The sequence below is a fragment of the Pagrus pagrus genome (assembly GCF_965226575.1).
Source record: "Pagrus pagrus genome assembly, chromosome: 7".
In the NCBI taxonomy this organism is placed as follows: domain Eukaryota; kingdom Metazoa; phylum Chordata; class Actinopteri; order Spariformes; family Sparidae; genus Pagrus; species Pagrus pagrus.
The window spans coordinates 26,342,227-26,362,812 of NC_140191.1; the positions used below are offsets into that span (position 1 = coordinate 26,342,227).

At 44.1% G+C, this 20,586-nt stretch overlaps 2 protein-coding genes across 2 annotated transcripts; both read right to left on the bottom strand.

Annotated features, from left to right (window-relative positions):
- Positions 1-3,391: 3,391 nt before the first annotated feature.
- On the bottom strand, positions 3,392-8,962 carry prdm13 (PR domain containing 13; the record flags this gene model as incomplete). Its single annotated transcript, XM_084356827.1, has 4 exons — positions 3,392-4,881; positions 6,918-7,038; positions 7,173-7,304; positions 8,795-8,962. 4 exons carry the CDS (start codon positions 8,960-8,962, stop codon positions 3,392-3,394), a joined length of 1,911 nt encoding a protein of 636 aa, XP_084212953.1.
- Positions 8,963-15,063: 6,101 nt separating this feature from the next.
- LOC311260149 (desmin) lies at positions 15,064-19,228 on the bottom strand (the record flags this gene model as incomplete). Its single annotated transcript, XM_084357663.1, has 11 exons — positions 15,064-15,313; positions 15,710-16,564; positions 16,662-16,786; positions 16,937-17,047; positions 17,142-17,252; positions 17,335-17,469; positions 17,552-17,647; positions 17,728-17,847; positions 18,323-18,472; positions 18,656-18,815; positions 19,005-19,228. 11 exons carry the CDS (start codon positions 19,226-19,228, stop codon positions 15,220-15,222), a joined length of 2,181 nt encoding a protein of 726 aa, XP_084213789.1. The 3' UTR covers positions 15,064-15,219.
- Positions 19,229-20,586: the final 1,358 nt, after the last annotated feature.

Here is a 20,586-nt window from a genome sequence, read left to right on the forward strand (position 1 = left end):
TGACGCTATAATAACCAGAAGTGGCAGAGACAGATGAGATTGAATATAGTGGCACACTATAGGTAGATTTCACTGCCATGTCAAGGTCTACGTTTACAACCTTTGCATCTTGTAGAAAGGCGTTCAGCAGCCAATTTAAGTGTTTGTCGTCAATGTGGGGTGTCTGCTCTTTATTTGCCCGTTGCATTTATTCTACATTGTCACACCACACCCAAGCCAATTGTGTGCAAAACAGAGCACAAGTGCTGGGTAAATGTAGAGAGGAAGGAACCCCCATTTCAAGACAGAAAATAATACATTGGAGACACAAAACAGGAGGTAAAGAAGAGAAGTCTGTCATTCTCAGGTCTATACTGCTTTAGATTCAAGACTTGGTCACATTATAATAGTGAGTACCACATCACTGGCATGCCTAAAAATGGCTGCAGTTGTATTCCCTGCTGCTCTATGTGCGGTGGAGGGTGTTCGACCGGTCAGCGCAGTAGAAGTGGAAGGAAGGCTACAGCTGAAATGAACGCATGCCAAGCTTGCTGGGGTAAACCGCATCTAATTAGGTGGCAGCTTTTATTTTCCCACCTCATAACTCAAGCCTTGATACTTAAAACTGCAAAGGCTTGTGGGAATGCATATCAAGGAAGATGAAATGTAAGCAATTAAAAAGACACAAAGTCTTTGAAGCGCTGCAGGAATTTCAATATTGACCTTTTTGATTGTCTTTAAATACCTTCTCAGGGATTTTCCTTTACAAATGGCTTCTTGTATGATTATTTACAACCCCTAAATCTTCTTGTCTGACCTCTTGATTTCTAGTTTTTAATGGACCTATGTGGGCACGTTCAATCTGCACTTACTTTGTTAACAAAAGATTTTGGCTTTCTCGTTCTCCAGAGCAACTACAGTAGATACAGTAGATGCCTCTACGGGTTTAGTTAGACTAGTAAAGTACATTTACTCGAGTGCTGGATTTATGGAAAAAATTCAAAGGGGCACTCCGTAGTTTGGGAGAAGAAATTTAAACTCAGATTTTTTACATTTACCATATTAATGAGGTAATAATACAAACTTAGAAATTTTTTTTTTTTCGTTGACTGAATAAACAAGCTGTTTCTCAGAGGAACACTGTTTGAAGCTGGAAAGGTGGCGGGGTCCGCCAAAACAAAGTTTGTTTATTCAGTTTGTTTGGGCATTAAAAAAAACAGTCAATGAAGAATTCTTCCTTAAAACAACATAGTGCACCTTTAAGTTACTGAACTAAAGTATTCCAATTTGATTCCACGTTATTCTTCCTATCCACTACTTTAATTTGACTTTACAAATCATTTTTTTACACGCAAAACAGGATGGGCTTATAAAATATGACCGATTGTCAAACATTCATAAAACGGTTAGAGTTTGGCTTCAGAAATGAAATCAGCTCCATCATGACATCAGAAATGTCTCAGGCACATTAATGCATGATCATATTAAAGCGACACTCACAGGGGCAAACATCTTTGTTGTTGCAAATACAATTTGCATTGCGCTATTGCTATATTATTTATTTAAGTGAAGGGTCTTAATACTTCCTACTGTCAATTCAGTATAATGGCTTTAGAGTGAATGATTGGGAAAATGGAGATAGTTAATTTAAGGAAGAGCTAAATCAACCGCTTGGGCTTATTATTATTATTATTATTATTATTAATATTATTATTATTATTATTATTAAAAGAAGAAGAAGAAGATGATGATGACGATGATGATGACGCCAACAGGCCCGACTGACTGAGCGTCGATGCGGCTTTATTACTGCGCCATAACAGCAAATGTAACACTTCTGAAACCGACTAAATGTCTTCCCCTGCCTGCACATCGTTCATCTGTTTCACCGCATTCTTAAAGCTCAGTGTGTCACACAATTCAAAAACGCTAAACTTTATGAACATTAGGCAGAGGAGGCTCCAGCTTTAATCGGATTTGACATGAAACACGTAGAGAACGTTGTTTTAAAGCTGAGAGACATGAAGATAAAAAAAACAAACGACATTTCTGATATTTTAAATTAAATTTATTCAAAAAAACAAAAAAAACAACGACTTAATGGACAGGAGTAAAATATTGTGCTCATAGACAGTATCACTTATAAACAAACGTATACAACACTTCTCCACTGAAATGTGAAATATCATACTTTACACGTCTTTACATAGGCTATAACTGCGATCAATACAATTGTCTTTCTCTAGAAATAGTTCCTTAAATAAAGTGGGCGCTGCTGCTGCTGCTGCTGCGTGTGTGTGTGTGTGTGTGTGTGTGTGTGTGTGTGTGTGTGTGTGTGTGTGTGTGTGTGTGTGAGCAGCGCGCCTCGGCAAGAAAGTGCAAATTTTAAGTACAGCGTGTTGTTGGGTGAGGCGCAGGGACTCTGAGATCTTTTTGATGAAGTCATGGGGATTGGCTCGATTCCATTCTAATCATCGTGACGCGTCCGTGTGTTGTGGGAATGAGATGCCCATTGCTGTTTTTAAAGTGCAACTGACAGTTTGGAAGGGAGTGTGGGGTTGTTGCGCATCCGTTGCCCATTTTATTCACAATAAAAACCAAATTAAAATAGAAAGTATCGTATTCTTTTGCAGCTCATAGTTACACACAATGCGCCTTTATCCAGTCTGATGGAATGTAGCGCTCCTTTTTTTGTTTTTTGGATTAGGACTTTAGTTTATTAGCTTTTGCGAAACCCATAGATCATTTTTCAGGGGGGAGACATTACAAAACAAAGTTCTGTTACCTTTTTACACCGCGGAAAAAAAGGAAAGAAGGAAAAAAAAGAAAATAGACGTAACTCCAGCTTAATAAGTCATTTAGTCTCATATTCAGCCTTGAAGGCTTTTTCCTCTTAAAGCAGGAGTGTAAGTGATGTTCCTGTTTTCTGTGCAGTCGCTTTGATTGCTTTGTTGGAGTGTAATTACCTTTAAATGCAGCACATAAAGACACGGCTCCACTTGTGTCAGAAAATATTTAAATAATTCATTTGTAATTCATAACGAACGAACATGTCTGCAGCAGCCCGAACAGACTCTGTTTTAGCCAAAGGCCTCAGATTCTGATTCTTTTTTCTTTTTTTTTCCAGAAGCGGAGAAACGTTACTGAAGTGTCTTTGAGCAGGACACTGAACATTTGACCTGCCCGAACAGCTGGATTTATGGGTGATGGTCTTTTCTATTGAATATGCTACAGTGGAACAGCAGAGAAAAGTCCTCTCAGACATTTCATCCGCGAATGATTTCGTTTGGAAACATCTGTGGGTCAGTGTCTAAACTGTAAAAAGTCAGGACTAAATGTGTTGCTGTGTACAGATCGAGAGTCAATGAGCAGTCTCTGTATGTGTGCGTGTGTGTGCGTACATGAGAACACCTCAGTCATTGTTTTTGCTCGACTCTTGGTCGCTCTGGTCGTCGGTGAAGCACACGTCCACGTCACTGTCATTGTCGCTCTTGTGCTCCGCGTCCTCGAACAGGCCGCCCGGCTTGTCGTCCAGCTTCTTGACGGTCTGCCCGGGGTGTCTGGACTTGACGTGCCGCTCCAGGTCCCGCCTCCGCACCAGCACCTTGCCGCAGAAGTCGCACCTGTAGGGCGTGTTCCCCTCCGCGTGCAGCCGGATGTGTTTGTTCAGGTTGCTGGGGTCTCCGAACGGCCTGAAGCACACTTTGCACTTGAGCGGCTTGTAGCCTGTGTGAGTCCTCATGTGGATTTTCAGGCCGTATTTCCTCGAGTACAGCTTGCCGCAGTACAGACACAGGTGTCCCTTTTTGGGTTTGCCAGAGCCGGGCGTGCTGGCGCTCCCGGTGGGCATCGAGTCCAGCCTCGTCCGGTTCTTCTCCGCGGCGATTTCAGACAGCTGTTGCGTGTGCATGGCGATCTCCCGGTCGATGTTGGTGATGGAGCCCAGGTCTTGGCTTATTGATGGCGCGCCAAAGTAGGACATGGACTCTGGGTACTTGAGGAGGTTGCTGAAGTGGAATTTTAGCGGATAGTAAGGTGAGCTGTACAGAAGCTCCCCGTTGTAGACGGTGAAGGGCATGAGTGGGATGTTACAGTCTCCACCGTAAGTCTTGACACCGTCGAAGTGAGGGAGAGAGAACCTCTCAAAATGGAGTCCAGGGGGCATCTGGGGGTAACGGGATGGAGACAGGCCGGAGTGCATCCGACTCTCCACGTGCTTAAAAGCTGACGTCTCCTCCACGTGAGGCAGCAGCGGGAAGCCTCTGATAGCGTTTGTGCACGGCACCATTGGAGATGAGGAGTCCACAATTGCAGGTGCGCACTTAGGAGGGTGGCTCCCTCCCCCGTTTAGAGTCTCACCCACATTACGGATTGGCTTCATGTTTCCAATCAGCTTGCTGAACCCCAGGCCGCTCAGCTTCCCGTTGGCGTCCTCTCTGGAGGAGTCCGCGCCCGGCACTTTGGAGATGCCGGTCGGTTTGAAGGCAGAGCGCACACCAGGGTGGAAGCCCATGCTGCTCAGCACTGAGGATGTTGCGCCCAGGCTGAGGATGTGTCCTTGGTTTCTGGCTGAGGTAACGCTCATGTCGAGGGCCCTGTCCTGCTCCTCTGAGCTGCTTTTCTTTGACAGTCCCGCTTTGTTTAGAAACGGCGAGGAGGGCACGGCTCGCCTGCCAGAGTCTGAGATGGAGGAGTTACTGTGACCGCTCCTCGGAGAGGTGGAGGTGTTGGGGATGTCTCCAGACTTTGGTGACCTGCTAAAGGTCTCCGTGCCTCTGGCCTGCTCGCTGCTCACAAACCCCCGCCCGTTGCTCAGGGCGCAGTGGAAGTGAACGTGGGCCTTGAGTGTGTTCGGGTATTTGAATATTCTCCAGCAGTACCAGCAGATGTACCGCTCCTCACCTGTAGAGACAGCAACAGACATGACATTAATGATCGGATGGATATGGGTCGTTAAGTCACACAACACAGCGTGAAGCCAGATAATTCTAATGACAATTTACATTTGATTCCTCGTGCGTAAAAGTGCACGCCCGTGCGTAAAATGTTAATAACAGGTTTGGCAACCTGTAGAAAAAAGACCTGCGAGTGCCAACACAGACAAGTGACCCCTCTTCACCTTTTAGCAGCATAACATACTTGAATAGAGGGTGTGACGTAATAAAAATCCATACATTTTTCACTGCATTAAAAGGGATTAAATCGAGGGATTTTCACATTAAAACAGAGCGATCTTGATTTGAAAATGTCCCTTCAAAGAGCATCATGTTCATCAGCCACTGCTGCAGCTCACCTGAGATTTACATTTAGACCTAATGGATATGATCCGGTTTCTAAGATCTGCTGCCAAATGGTAATAGACACAGGAAGCCATTTCAATGACCCCCAGACGAGCACTCAGAGGTTAATATAGATGTAATGATTTTGTAATCCTCATACGGGCCATTGTTTATGATCGCCATCAAAAGAGCAAACGCCCTGCCCAATCTGGCGCTCACAAACCGATGCATTGAATGCGGGACTTTCGCTTTCCCGTGGAAGTGACAGCAGCTGTGGCTTGAAATCGCAAGTCTCCAGAAACAATGGCGGCGGCCCATCTGTTGACGCCTCATAATGGGAGCGAGCGTATGTCCAGGAGCGCACACGGTGTGTAGGGCCGGAGAATCAGGGCAATATACACCCCACATAAAAGTTAGCATTCATTAGGCCACAATACCTTGACGCACCCACCTAATTTACCGTGAAGCACTTGTTTTTGAATTTATTTGCTTTTGAATACATGAATATTAACGACGCGCTGACATTTGTTAACCTCCGTCTCGCAACTGAATCGGCAGCCTCCTCTTCTTCCATGGCCGCCGAGGCTCGTCAATTTCTGCTCTTAATTGCTTTTTTTCCTTCTTTTTTTTTTTTAGACCGTGATTCAAGCACCCTAATTACTTTATCACAATTATTTTTCCATTCTCTCTCTCTCGACGCAAGTCTGATATCATTTCAAGCTTCTACATTTTACTCTTATTATAGTTAAGAGGCTCCTCCAGATAAAATGTAGAATCCAAAACCGTCGTCATTTGCTGGAATTCCCTGCAAAGTATCTGTTGATATTAATCTTTTCTCCCTTTTTTTTGAAAACGGATTAGTTCATGATGAGCTGGTGTTCTGCCAAGATTAGCGAATAATCCCCACGCGCTGACGCCAAATTATTATTACGAGGATTAGAGGTCCTGAACACGAAGGTCCTGGATGAAACTCATCCCAAAAAAAAGACTGTACGCATGAGTTGTCTCTAATACTCCTGCAATCGAAATCAAAATGAAATTATCATCAGCATTAAAGAATAATGAATACTGCACCTTTATCTCTTTAAACACAGACCCGATCATTGCAGGCCTGGAGCAGCATTTCATTTATTGAACGAAACGAACGAAAAAAATTTTAAATTCTTTTCTTTCAATTTTTATTCAGTGGAAAATGTAAACGTTTCTCTCGATCCTTCGTTAAATGAATCAACGGATGACGAAACGTGAATAAATAGGCTGCCTGAGGAAAAAGCAACTTCCAATCAATTTCCATCTCCGAGCGATAAAGGAGACACTATTGGCAGTCATTTAACTGCGCAGTGATGGAGCCCTCAACACGTCGATGATGTGTCAGTGTCAGTCCAGACACCAGAATTAATAATGATAATATTTAACATTTTTCGGCGCAAAGAAATACTGAAAAACAGCTGAAATTCAGTTCTTTCTCAAGGTTATTATTATTATTATTATTATTATTATGACAACTACAATTCGTATTGCTCCACATCTGCTGACATCATAATTTGACTTTAATTCCCGTCATTTAATTTTCCAGACAAAAGGCCCTTTCTTTAAACCACCCTCCTCCACCTCCTCCTCCTCTTTCCCTCCTTCATCATTATTAGCAATCTCGTTTACCTTTCTCGTCGTGCGTGGGAGTGGCAGTGGTCGGGATGTCGTACCACTGGGCCAGAGCGTTGGAGTACCAAACACTGAGCTCCTCTCCTGCGGGGATTTCTCTCAACACGCGATAGAAAATCTTCAAATAGAAAAAAAAGGAGAGAAGCAGAGAGGCTGGAGTTAATTCAAGTGTCCGAGAAAAAATAATCTGACACTGGCCTGAAAGATTGGTATGACAAAAAAGAGAAAAAGAAAAAAGAAAAAAGAATTCACCTGTCCACCAGGTAAGTCCGACACAGCCTCCAGGTTTTGCTCCTGGCTGTTCCTGGCGGCGCGGATGAATCCGATCCAGTCTGGCACGGGACAGCCCGACTCGTCCACGAACTCCCCTCGCACCAAGCGGATCTGAGCCGGCAAGAAAACGATTAGAATGAGCAAGAGTGTGACGATTGACAGTATGATGAAAGATATCAACACCAAGGCCACAATAAAGCTAAGTCTCAAACAAAAGGCTGTTTGAATAAACAGTTTTGTTTTAAGAAGTGTTTTTCTTTTTTCTCTCTTTTTCCAAACTCCATTTAAAAATCACAGTTATCGGTTATTATGCATTTCTCTGTTTATTCATATTTTATCGAACGGATCTCCTCACTAACATCTTCCCCACTGACTTGTCCTGCTTTATTACCTGGAGGTGCTGCGGCCACGCATGACCGCGGCGCGCTTAATGCGTCTTTATCCGCTCTGCTGATAATTTACTAAAGAGAACGACGCACGGGCCTAATTGAGTTGATATGGGAAACGAATTTGAAGGAGTGTCAGAGCGTTTCTAAACTGTTCAAGGACATTAAAGATCGAAGCGCGACATTTGACACAGAGATTGCACCTGATGATCGCCGGCAGCCCCGGGGGCCACGCATTTAGACGCATCAATCACAACCCGCTGACAGCTCCAACAATAACAGGGTGCGGTTATAGATGCGTTTATGGCCGCAAATTGTTTACTCCTCTGTGTGTGAAAATAATGACCTGCTGCAAGTTTGATTTTCATTTTTAAAGTTCTTACATTTTAATATTTAATGTGTGAAGACTTTTATTTCCTCTCTTTTTTCTGATTCTTTCAGTGCGCTTCCGCCACACCGCTGCTAATCTAAATAATCACAGTCTGAAGACATGAATACAGTTCGTTTCATTTTATTTATTATTATTAATATTATTATTTTCTTTTTTCCCTGGCCTGAGGCTGCGGGCCGGTCTCAGTGGCATCTTTCTGTGGCCGGATTACATTAACATTAAACGGCTCATCGGGATAACAGGCCCGCCAGGCAGTGAAATGTGAGGCGGCTGAGGGCATGAAATCCCACACAGCAGACCCGGGTCGCCCATTAGGCCGGTTAAGTAGAAGCACAGACTGACAAGTCGGCCACTAATGGAGCTCAATTATTTCCAACTTGACAGGCCAAACCAATTAATAACCGAAGGCCCGATGGAGTTTGACAGTGCAGCTTTAAAATCCAAATCCGGTGCGCTCGTTTTTAATACTGGACACGCTTTAATTTACAGAGGAAAACAAAATTGTGTTTTTGGATGTGCAATATTGTATTTTTTTATTTTTGTGCAATCGCTGGTTAAATGTGCACTCAACAACTAGACGCAGAATAGTTTATTTCTTTTTTAAAACTTTTTTTGATGCAGTCCTGGAATAAATAAATTGCTGATGAATAAATTCATAAATTAAAAGATATAGCAACGGAACTTTTAGTTAAAGCGTCTGATTGACGCGCAAATATTTCAAAATAAGACGCATTGTTGTGCTGCACTCCAAAAGCATAAAAACATTTTTAAAAAATTAAACATTTAACTTAGAGATAAAGTTTTTAAAAGTGCTCTAAACTCACCTTCTTTTTGGGTCCAACTTCCTTACGGTCCGACACGTACTTCCCGAGCTTGAAGATGCCCGGTACCGGTCCTATCCGGAGCCCGGCCGGCACGCTGCAGTCCGCAAACACACTGACTGTGGTGGACGCCCGGGTGGCTTGCATGGCGTGGGGTGAGATCAGAACCATGAAGACTGATGGAGACCGAGTGGGAGAGTGCAGGGAAGAAGAAGAAGAAGGAGGAGGAGGAGGTGGAGGAGGAGGAAGAAGAAGAAGAAGAGAGGATGAGGACCGGCCGATATCCGCCCTCAAAGTGACGCGGTGGCGTTATGCTCTCCGGCTTTTCTAGTGATGGTGCAGAGGCAAGGTAGACCCCCCCACACACAACCCGCCCGCCCCTCCACATCCACCCTCCACCCCTCCCGACCTCTCCAGCTCAGGATGCAAGTGTGTGTGTGTGTGTGTGTGTGTGTGTGTGTGTGTGTGTGTGTGTGTGTGTGTGTGTGTGTGTGTGTGTGTCTGTGCGCGCGCAGAGAGGTGATGCTGTGCTGTAAGGTAGTTTAGAGGGGAGGGGGATCGGCCCCGAGTTTGCTGCAGCAGAGCAGGAGTGTGTGTGCGTGCGTGTGTGTGAGTGAGTGAGTGTGAGAGAGTTGGGCTCTCCCAGCAGCTGTGAGGAGAGGGAAAACGGGCCGGCCTGGTCACATGGAGACTTTCCCTCACCCCGCCGCATAATGAATTGCTCCAAAACGGTCAAGAGACACAAAGGGCCAGGCGACCTTCCCATCCCCAAAATCCAATTTGTCAAGGGCAGAGAAAAGAGGGTGCAGAATCAAAGGTCCAGAGCGACCATTAATCCTCAGCATGTGGCTTTGTCCTCCAGACAGTTCCGATATTTTAACTGACAAATCCACTGTATAATTTATCCATAAATCCTCACCCTTTCCCATTCTTCCCTTTCAAGCCAGGTTTTGGAAATCAGTGGCTACTTTAAATCTACTTGGCTGGCATTCTTTGGGGTTTTATCCACTTCAAAGCGCTTTATTCTGCCTCCTCCTTTGTGTCCTTAGTGTAACAAAGGGAGCAGGAAAGTTTAGAGGACTTGTTAACTTCTATTGACTCTCGGCGTGTGCCGGGTTGAGATCAGGCAGGTACTCAAAAGGCAGAACCACCAGCAGGAAGAGAGGGAGAGGGAGAGGAAGAGAGAGAGAAGTGGAAAGTAACCGTGTGGACACTTGTGGTTTCCTTGTCTTCAGCTCAGGTGTGTGCTGCTGCATTCACGCGCAAGGGCAAGAAATATGAATGCAGCTATGCAAATGATTTTTTTTAAGTTGTTTTTTATAGTCTTTTTTTTTTTTCTTCATATTTTTCTTTTCATTTATTTTGTATAATTGCTGCCATACGAAACAGGGCAATTCACAACATTACATGTAAAAAAAAAAAAAATTTTAAAGATATTTTATAGCAAAAAATTGCAACAGATTATAAGGACAGCAGCAGAAGAGCTGAAGCAGTGGTCGAATCAAATGTTTAAATTTTGATTTTTCAATACGGTTATTGAAATCCAGGATGACAAAGTCCCTTTAGAAATGATTGAGATTGAATAATTGATTCAAAGTGCTGCCTGTCTTTATTGACTTGATTGATTTTTCAATATATAGTTTTAAAAAATCTAAATCCAAAACATTTCTGTCCTAAAAAAAAAAGTATTTCCAAATCTTTCTCATGAGCTCAGAAAAAAGCCCCGTGTTCAGCTCTGTGATGGTGTGTTTTCAGATAATCCATGATTTATATAATGTAACTGTACTGTTACTGTACAGGATGGGGAAGCAAAATGATAGTACACACATACAGATATTAAAATGCGACATTCAGAACATTCGACTCAAAAACCTTTGAGTTTCTTCATGGATTCATCAGTCTGTCTATATATTAATACTATACACTTCATATCATATCATATCATTACTTCAGAAGAGGATCCAAATGAATGATTGGAAGACAAATGACGTCTCTCACTGACGGCCTTCAATCGTGATAAATGCAGTGATCGGAGGAGAGGCAGCCTCCAACATGTGGCTCTGTGCAGCAGCCTTTTGATGCTGCGCTCATGAGCAGGGGAGAAGAACAAGAACCTGCAGGCGATCAATTCAGACCGTGAACACGCTGACCTCTGACCTGTCCGCTGTGGACCCTCTGAATATCTCTCTGAATGATGAGCAGCAGCCTAGATACACGTGATGTCACAACTATAGAACAAATCATATAAAAAAACCCAGGTGGTATACAAATAAACTAATAGACATTAATCTCTCTCTCCCTCTCTATCCCTCTCTCTCTCTCTCCCTCTCTCCCTCTCTCTCTCCCTCTCTCTCTCTCCCTGCGCTCCTCCACGGCCGCTCAAAGAGCCTGAACGACACGCGAACAATCTCATCAATAGGCGCAATGTTTGCGCCTGGCTGTGCGGGGAGGTTATTTATTAACGCCTCGCCATTTGCGGCTGGTTCCCATCCACCCCTGCGCCGCTTTAAAGCTCCGCACTTCTCCACAGTGAAATTAATTATTCTCCGAGGAGGGAGCGAGGGGAGGGGGAAGAAGGGGGCGAAGACGTTTTCCTTCGCTGCGGTGAATCCCCGCTCCGCTGTGCGCTCCGGAGCAGTCAAAAGGCTCGGTGTCAGAGTGGAAACAGTGTTGGGAGCAAATGGGATGGAAAATTAAATGAAATTAAATGGCTTGACCGGCGGTATTGTTCCTCCTCCCTTTTGAAAAGAAAAAGACACATTAATTACACGCTCGGATCTTTCTTCTGGGACAGTATTGCGGAGTCAATCAACAGCATTCCGCAAGTGTTTAATAATCTTAAATAACGACCTGAGAAGAATCGGAGCTGGGAGAGGAGGGAGACGTTTTTATGGGCGGCTCTACCCGGCTCTTGCCAGCCTTTTTCGGATTTTAACTGTCTAAACGGTGGGGCTCTGATTTAACTGGTTGGCCATTAATGAGCCATGAATATAGAGGAACAACCTGCCTGCAAAGCAACGCGGTAAATACAGAGAGCAATGCCCCACCAGGGATCTCCATTCATGCGCCCTGACTATACTTCAGGGGTGCCAAGGGTTCACCACCACCTCTCCTGGACTGGTTTCAATGGCCTACCATTTAAGACCCCTCCGAGCTCAGAAGAAAACACATTTTTTATGTCGACCCATAAACTTTGTTTGGGTCCATTCAGGAGAGCCCAATCATTGTCCCACTTAGCAATGTGGCCTATTTCTCACAGGTTCCCACGTCTTAGAAATGACGCCGTGTTTGTCTAAATCCATTTATTTCTCCACATGTAAGGCCGCACCTTCGGCACCTGTCACATTCATTTGGTCACACGTCTTTTAATTAAAACAAAGACAAAAGGAAAAGTTAAATCCTCATGCTTTTGCTCTTGTGGACAGACTGAACTCTGTGCGGCCAAAGAGCCACAACTTCTTATTATTCCTTTCAGATGTGAGCCCGCTCTCAGACAAAGAGGGACGCTTTGGACAGGCCTGTTTATCTTATTCCTCGCCTTTCTTTCCTTTTATTTAAAGGCACTCCGGTCATATTTAAGGTGTTTACCCTCTGAGAAACCTGGGGAAAGATGCAAGCTGCAGCGAGGGCAGACCAGCTGCCTTGATGCGGGTGGGACATTAGCGACGCGTTTGAATAGTAATTATGCTTGTATGGGACTCCCACCAGATGACATGATTGGGTTTTAACCCAGACTAATATTCAAGATCGCATTAGAGAGGAGCCGAATAAACGGCACCTGATTGAACGCTGTTCATGCGTGATTTCATTCAGAATGCCTTCTCTCTTTTTTCCTCCCTGAAGTGGGCTGCACCGTTTCGGTATTCAAAGTCTCTACAAAGTTTCTGCGCCGGCCTTTTCTTCAAGCCACATTTCCCTGACTTAAACTCACTTTGTCTCGCATGAGGAGACGCGGATAAAAGCGTGTGAAGTTGCGGGAATTGATATGTTTCGGTGTACCTTATAAATTCATACCTTTTCTCACTCGAGCGCCTCAGAAAGAGCGTGTCACTCAGGCCGATTCTCTCTGCTGTCCAACGCATTTAGCAGGAGATCTATTTGGGGAGTTCATTCCTAGGCAAATGTATGCAGGCCGGGCTGTGCATGAATAGAGCAGCGTGTCAGCCGACCCTAATTGGGATTTAGCCACCAAAAGCATACGCACAAAGTGACAGAAAATCACAGGTTTCAAAGAAAGTCACAACTTTTGCCCTTCTTGGTGAATATAAGCTGCTCTTTCCCTCGGCTCGGAGTTAAACTGCATTTTTCTTATAGGATGAAGGTTAGTGACCCATTTGGCTGTGCGCTGTGCATCCGCAAAACAACTATAATGGCAAAGAGCACGTTTAAAGACATGTAACCTTGACTGGCCTATATGTTTGAGGCTAGATAATCCAAGTCATGCTTGTTAAATGAACACAGTTCCCCCACTTCATTTCTTAGACAGCAAAAATGTGTTATTTCTACAGAGATCTGTAGTTTGTTACGGACATTTTGCTGTAATCTACAATAATAATAATAATAATAATAATAATAACAATAATAATAATATAGTAATAATAATAATAATAATAATAATAATAATAATAACAATAATAATAATAATTTGATTTTAAAATTTAAAAAAATCCGCGTCACAATTGCTGATCGGAAAATGACACACATTTTTAGAGGTTGTTTTTGGTCACTGTCTCTGTGAAGGCATCATTTATTTCCTGAATTTTTTATAGCAAATTTACGTTTCATTTATTTATTTATTTATTCATTTATTTTAATGACAAAACCAGACTGTCGTTGGTTGTCTTTTTCCACTCTGAAGACGAAGCACCATGGAGAGCTCCGCACACACTAACCATAAAGACACACACTCTCACATGTCTGTTACTGATTTAAAAAAAAAAGACATCCGTCCCATCATATTGATGCATTTGTCTCCCTATATATACATATATATATATATATATATATATATATATATATATATATATATATATATATAATTCGTTGTAAGAAAATGTAATCTAATAATGTGAGCGTCTCGCGGCTCCTCATTATGACCCCGATTGACAGTTCTGTGTTCAAACTAATTGCCCCCCGTTTGTTCGGGTGGGATGAGCTTGTGGAAATGACGTCCGAGAGAAATATTGATTATTAGCCCGCAACATGAAGTCTGTGCATAATCGTCATAAATGAGTCACAAAGCAATGATAAGATTTTAAAGGGCCGGGGATATTTCTTTCCATTTTGCTTGTATTTCATTATGTTTTTAGTTGGAGTCTGTTAATATTGAAATGTGAGTAAATCATTTTTTGTTGCGAATTTAAATAACTCACTTATTCAGATATTTTACATTTTTGCTGTAAATGTCATTGTTTTGTTGCAGGAAATGTGTGTATTACACATATCCTAAAATGTTGTCTGATCACATTTGAAGCGAAAACATTTGTGCTTTTTTTAAAATTACTTTGTCCTGACAATTTTCACCTTCAAATAAAGAAACCCATATTAGCTCTACACTGTTGTAATGTAGGACTCAACAGTAAAAATTTTTTAAAAAAGTATTATTTGTATCTTTGTTGACCTCAGTCAGAATTGTCCCATTATAATAATAATGGTAAAGTAATGTTATTGCTGCTGTGCCTGTCTTTTGTTGCACTTTCTGTCAGAGGATTGGTGTGTTGCATGTCTCTGCTCTCAGCCCCTGAGCAGGACACTGAGCGTGTTTGGCATCTGCTGGCCGGATCCAATCACTCCCAATCAGCAGCAGGAGGGAAAGGTGTGGATGTGGATGGAATGAGGACAGGAAACGGCTGCGTGCCATCACTCTGCTGCAAGAAAAATCATGACTGACGGATTCCTCAGCCCTCCAGAAAGTGTCAGGGCGACCGCCTTGACCCTCAGGTGACTCTGTCTTTCTCTCTGCTTTGCTGTTCCCTCACTACTTTCTCTCCTTTTTTCACTCTTTATCCCTCAAGCCAGTGCTCTGAAAATAAGCAACATCTCTCTCACTTGAACAAAAATGTACTTTTACCAGCATTTCATGAAAATGGTATTGGATAGCATCCTGTGTTCTTGTAAGGCACCTCAAACACTGAAAAAGACATCAAATAAAACAGGACAAGGCAATTGAATGCTGATAGCTTTATTTGTAGCAAATAGAAAAAAGGGAGGGGGTGTTGTAAGGCACACAAACGTTTGGAGACCATGTTGAGGCATATTTAAACCCTATGCAGTGAGGGTTTCACTATGTAGCAAAGGGTCAGTCATGGTCTTCTTGTCCAGGGCAAAGGGCAAAGGTCAGTGTCCAGACATGGGGTTTGGTCAGTGCAAAGCTTAAAGGGGCGGGGAGGTTTAAGGGCGAGAGGAGGTCACTTGGGAATTCATGCTGGTCACTCGTTGTCAGAGTCATCGGCCGCACCAGTGATGGTGTAGGTTTGTTCCTGGTGGTCCATCTCCAGCACGTCGTCCTCATTTTTGACCGTTCTGTAGGGTAGGAAAGAAAATGGAGAGGGCTGATGTGACTAAAGAAGCTTGTAACGACCATCAAATATGATGGACTTCTAAGCATCTTTATTCTGGCCTTATATTTAACCCTGTCATAAAGCAGGTTAAGACATTGTGAGTCGGTTCTTATTGAAACGTGGAGTGAGCAATTCTTGAGAAAAGATTGAGACTATCTTTTCCTAAGTCATCATTTACCAACATTGTTGGGTTGTTACTGATGTGGCTCGGACTGACCACCAACCCCAAATGTCAGTATTTGACGGCCTGGGAATGAGACTCATCAATCAACTTTTTTTCTCCAGTATCGCTCACCTGCCTTTCATAAATTAAAATGTGCTTAAAAGAAACAGAAAAGATACCTGATGGTACCTTTACCTGATGAGCACCGTCCTTCTCTCCGTCAGTTCAACAGCCTGCTCTGCATAGGCATCAGAGTTGGCGCCATATCCTGACCCTGACAGTGCACCTACATCACCTCCACCCACACCCTCAGTTCCTCCACTGCCTCCGATTCCGCTACCCATTCCGGTAGGACCCATTCCACGATCTTTACCTCCATCCCTATCCATGCCTCCACCAATTCCATTACCTGTCCCTCCACCGACACCACCATTTCCTCCACTCACAGCCATGCCAGTGCCGCCGATGCCACCTGAACCTGCAGTGCCACTACCTGCACCCATTCCAGCACCACCCACACTGCTGTCACCCTTGCCTCTGGTGCCAAGTCCCAAATTTCCACCAACACCGGTACCCACACCTCCAGGACCAGTGCCCACACCTCCAGCCCCTTTGCCCAACCCCCCAACACCAGCCCCAGCGCCAGAGCCAACACCATGTAATCCTCCAGCACCCACTCCTCCACCAGTACCCACACCCCCTGCACCCCCAGCTCCCAATCCATGACCATCGACCACGTCTGACCCACCTGCCCTACCAGCAGGACCTTTCTTGTCATCTGGACCTCCAGCACCCATTCTTCCACCCATTCCTCCAGCGCCACTGCTTGAACCAGTGCCCATGCCCCCTGTACCCATTCCAACTTCACCACCCATGCCTCCAAGGCCTCCACTACTACCTCCAATCATTCCGCCACCCATTCCACCAACACCACCCATGCCACCCCCACTGAAGCTCATTCCAGCACCAATGGAGGTGGTGCTAAAGCCGGTCAGAGACAGGGTTTGCACCATGCCAGAGAGCCGCAGATCCTCTCCTTCGATAAGTTTTCTGTAAGAAAAAAATAAATAATTAAAAAACAAAACCTTTGTTTTCATCGAATCAATTAAATTTAAGGCACTAAATCCATTTTTAAGTTCTCCTTCACCTGTAGGTTGTGATCTCAATCTCCAGAGACATCTTGACATTCAGGAGATCCTGGTACTCGCGCAGGTGCAGGGCAATTTTCTCCTTGGTGGTTTTCAGCTCAAGCTGCAGGGCCTCAATCCGAGCCTGTTACATTAACAGAGCCATAAAATCACTGTGTAAATGGATTATTGTGGTGGCTTTGGGTCCTGCATGCACGAAAACAAGTGTATGTGTTCACAATTGACTCTGATGTGACCAGGTGCACACCCTGGGGCTTCACAAGCATAGCTTCACCTGCAGGTCTTCCAGTTCCTTCCTGTACTTTTCTTGCATCTCTCGGATCTGGGCCTCAAGAGCATCATTCTTGGTCCTCATGCTATCCAGGTCACGTTCTTTGCTTTGGATCTGGAAACATTTTTATATGATTAAAATCATTATAGTCATTTTCATATTACTGTCAATTAATTCTCAAGTAGCCATTTTCACTTTTGATACTCACATCCTTTTTGGCACCTGCTATTCCTTCTCTAATGCTTCGAACCTTATCCACATGCCTTGAAGTCTTACTGGTGAGATCTTCAAACTTGTTTTTATACCATGAATCCATCTCCTAAAAATATAGGATGGAATTTTTTACACAAATGTACTTTGAGAAATTAACTGCAGACAGTGCTGACGTGTGATTAGTTTACCTGGAGATTTTTGGCCGCAATGTCGTCATACTGGTTTTGGATTTGTTTCATAGCAGCTGCCAGGTCAGGGAGGGTGAATGCACTCTCAGCTGAGACGTGAGCTGCATAGATCTGTTTCATGAGCTCATCAATTTCCTGGCAACAAAGAAATCTTTTGTACACATTAAAAATATCAGGCAACCTAAATATGTAATTCTTACAAGAAGATGTTATCCACCTGTTGATGGACGCGCTTCAGGAATTCAATTTCAACTTCCAGCTGTTCCAGCTTCTTCTCCAAGATGATGCGAGAGGAGGTGGCCTTGTCAACATCCTGAGGAAAACTTACTGTTATTATCATGTCAGTTTGGGACTGTAAATTAATTTGATGGTGGCTTATTAAATGTAACCTACTGGACGGAAGGCTTCAATGTCCAACTCGGCTTTCCTCCTCAGCTCCACTGCCTCCTCATATTTGATTTTGATTGCCTCTAGTTGAGCAGCTGTGGACTCCTTAGCCGCCAAGGAGATGTCCTGAAAACCAAGAAGCCAGAAGTAATATGGTCGTCTATCAGATTTGGAGGTGTGTGCACGGGTGTGTGCAAAATGTAGATCAACCTCTTTTGCATTTTATATTTTAACTTCATTCTTGTGTGTGTGTGTGTGTGTGTGTGTGTGTGTGTGTGTGTGTGTGTGTGTGTGCATCTGCCAAAGCATAATCAAGCCATCTCATCTGTGCATAAAACATAGCTGAAGACAGCTGTATTCCATGACACCTTAACGCGCTCAGGCACCTCTCCATTTGCCTGCCAGAAATAAGCCTGTTACCAGGTAAGGAACCTTGAAAACACCAAGTTGACGTCTTGTATCATTGCCTGGCTGGATCCTCTACAGCTCAGTGAGGTGTAAACCTCGCCCGAAACAAAGAATTCAGTCTTCACGCTCTATTGAGCGCCTGAAGTGTAAGAAAAGAAACAGGCGATGTGTTGCTTAGAAAATTCTGCCTCACCCGCTGAACTCTCATCTGGTCAGCAATCTTTTGCAGCTCCCTCAGCTGCTCCTCATATAAGAGGCGCAGACCTGTTGGCTTTTCAAAGCGGTTCTGGTAGGCCTCAATCTCTGCTTCAAGTAGCTTGTTCTGCTGCTCAAGTGACCGAACCTGTAAGCAGAAGAAAACCTCCTCTGTGATTTCAAGAATGCCTGAACCACCACAATATGTTTCCTGTCCTGGTGCTCACAGAGGTGAGAGTAACATGCTCCCATTTTTCAACAAAAGGCATTCTTAGCCAAGCCTGAAAAATCTGGATGAAGTAAAATGTGGTGAGTTTGAAGGCTGTTTTACCTTGTTGATGTAGACAGCCAGCCTGTCATTGAGGACAACCATCTCCTGTCTTTCACTTGTGCGGGTGCTGAGGAATTCTTGGTTCTCGGCTGCAGCCACATTCAGATCCATGGCAGGTTCTCCACGTGGCCCAACACATACCATGGCTCCTGCACTCACACTGAAAATTCACCCATGAGCCAAAGATATAAAATTTGAATTTTGACTATCATACCATGAGAGCTTGAGGAAGAGGTTATTACTTTGACATAAGGTAAAATATGTCACATAAGGAAAAATATATCTGTATGGCTTTTCTCATTAACACTACCTCTTTCCATATGGAGGTACAGTAGCTGACAGAGCTTACCCTGCTCCAATCATGCGAGTCCTGCGTGCAGCTGACACGGTCCTTCGTCCCACTGACTCCACACGCATGCTGCTGGCCCCGGCTCTGCAGGGGTAGCTGGCGGAGGCATGACGGACGTCTCTCCTGGTGGGGGATGGGCTGGACACCCTGACCTGGTAGGACGAGCTGCTGCTGTCCTCAAAGTGACGGCGGTAGGAAGAGATCCTCTCAGGGCTGTGGCTCATGGTGGCGGCAGCGACTGTTTCTTCTGGTTCTCTGAGGGAAACAAGAGAAATACTCAAGCAGGATCTGTCTGTAGTTTACTGCACTTCACGGCTGTTCCACCTCGTTTGCACTCCCTGCTTATCAACCCGGTCTCAGGTTTTATACTTCCCATTGCAAGCCATGTCACAGCTGTCAAAGACTGCCCAGTTCATGAAGCAACACTTGTGGAATCTTGAACCTCTGCATCAAGAGAGGCTTGACCTGCTGCTCAGATATCTGTCAGCAGCGTGTGAGGGGCAGAGCTGGGCTGGGATAGTGACTGACGACATTACTGGAGGGTTCACCCATTAGTCTCTGTTCAAAACAGAGTGTGATCATGTATCAGTCTCTCTTTTATCAGAAGCGTAATGGGTTTTGCCAGGCTTATGGTACATCCACCACCTCGGTGTCCACTACAGCACTGGGCAGCAGACAGACATGCAGGCGAGCGTGCAGGGTCCGGTCAGTCAGAGCAGCCAGTAGGTGCAGCACTGATGTGATGTGCTCTGATGGGACGAGGGACTTTAATTGAATGCTGAGCAGAAGCTGGAGGGTGAGCTGATGAGGCTGCAGAGGAACAAAGAGCCCTGGCAAGATTTGACATAAATTAGTACTTATTAGTCTGGTCGGTTTTCAACATATTAAAAGCAGAATGTGCAGGGAAAAAAAAGAAATTAACTGCTTCTGAGGGAAAATAAGGAGGCAGAAGACAAGGAGGAGGGGGGTTGTAGTCTGGAGTTTACGGTTGACATGGCACAGTGATATGAGGGGAGAAAACAGTGGTCAGGTCTTTTCAGAGCAGTTCTCCATCGACACCTACAAGGTCACACGGTCAGGGGTCAGTAAAAGCTACGCTGCCCTTAACATATACTGTAAGCATAAACTGCCAGTAACATTAATTCTCACAGAAAACTTGAGAAACAGAGAAACACAGATAAAAAAACATAGATCATAACCTGTCCAAAAGCCAGGTAATTAAAGCACATTTGTGCCAATATAACTTGTAGAACGCTTTTTAATTGTTCTGTTCCTGTGAAACCCTGTCACGATGTATTATGTGAGCTTCTATTATTTCCCATTGACCTCAGTTCTTGCAGCAGTGTGGGACTTTTGGGAAGAGGTGGAGTCAGTTATGTGAACAGTCCATCTCCACCAACAAGCTCTCTTCATGTTGCAACTAAATAACTCTTCACTGTAGTATTTTCTATTACCGTAGTAATGATGCCTAATTTCAAATGTGATTTGTGTTTTGACATTATGATGTCTATATTGTCTATACTGTGTTGCAGAGATATCTACCTAAGTTAGCATGCTAACCAGTTAGCTCCGACCCGTCCTG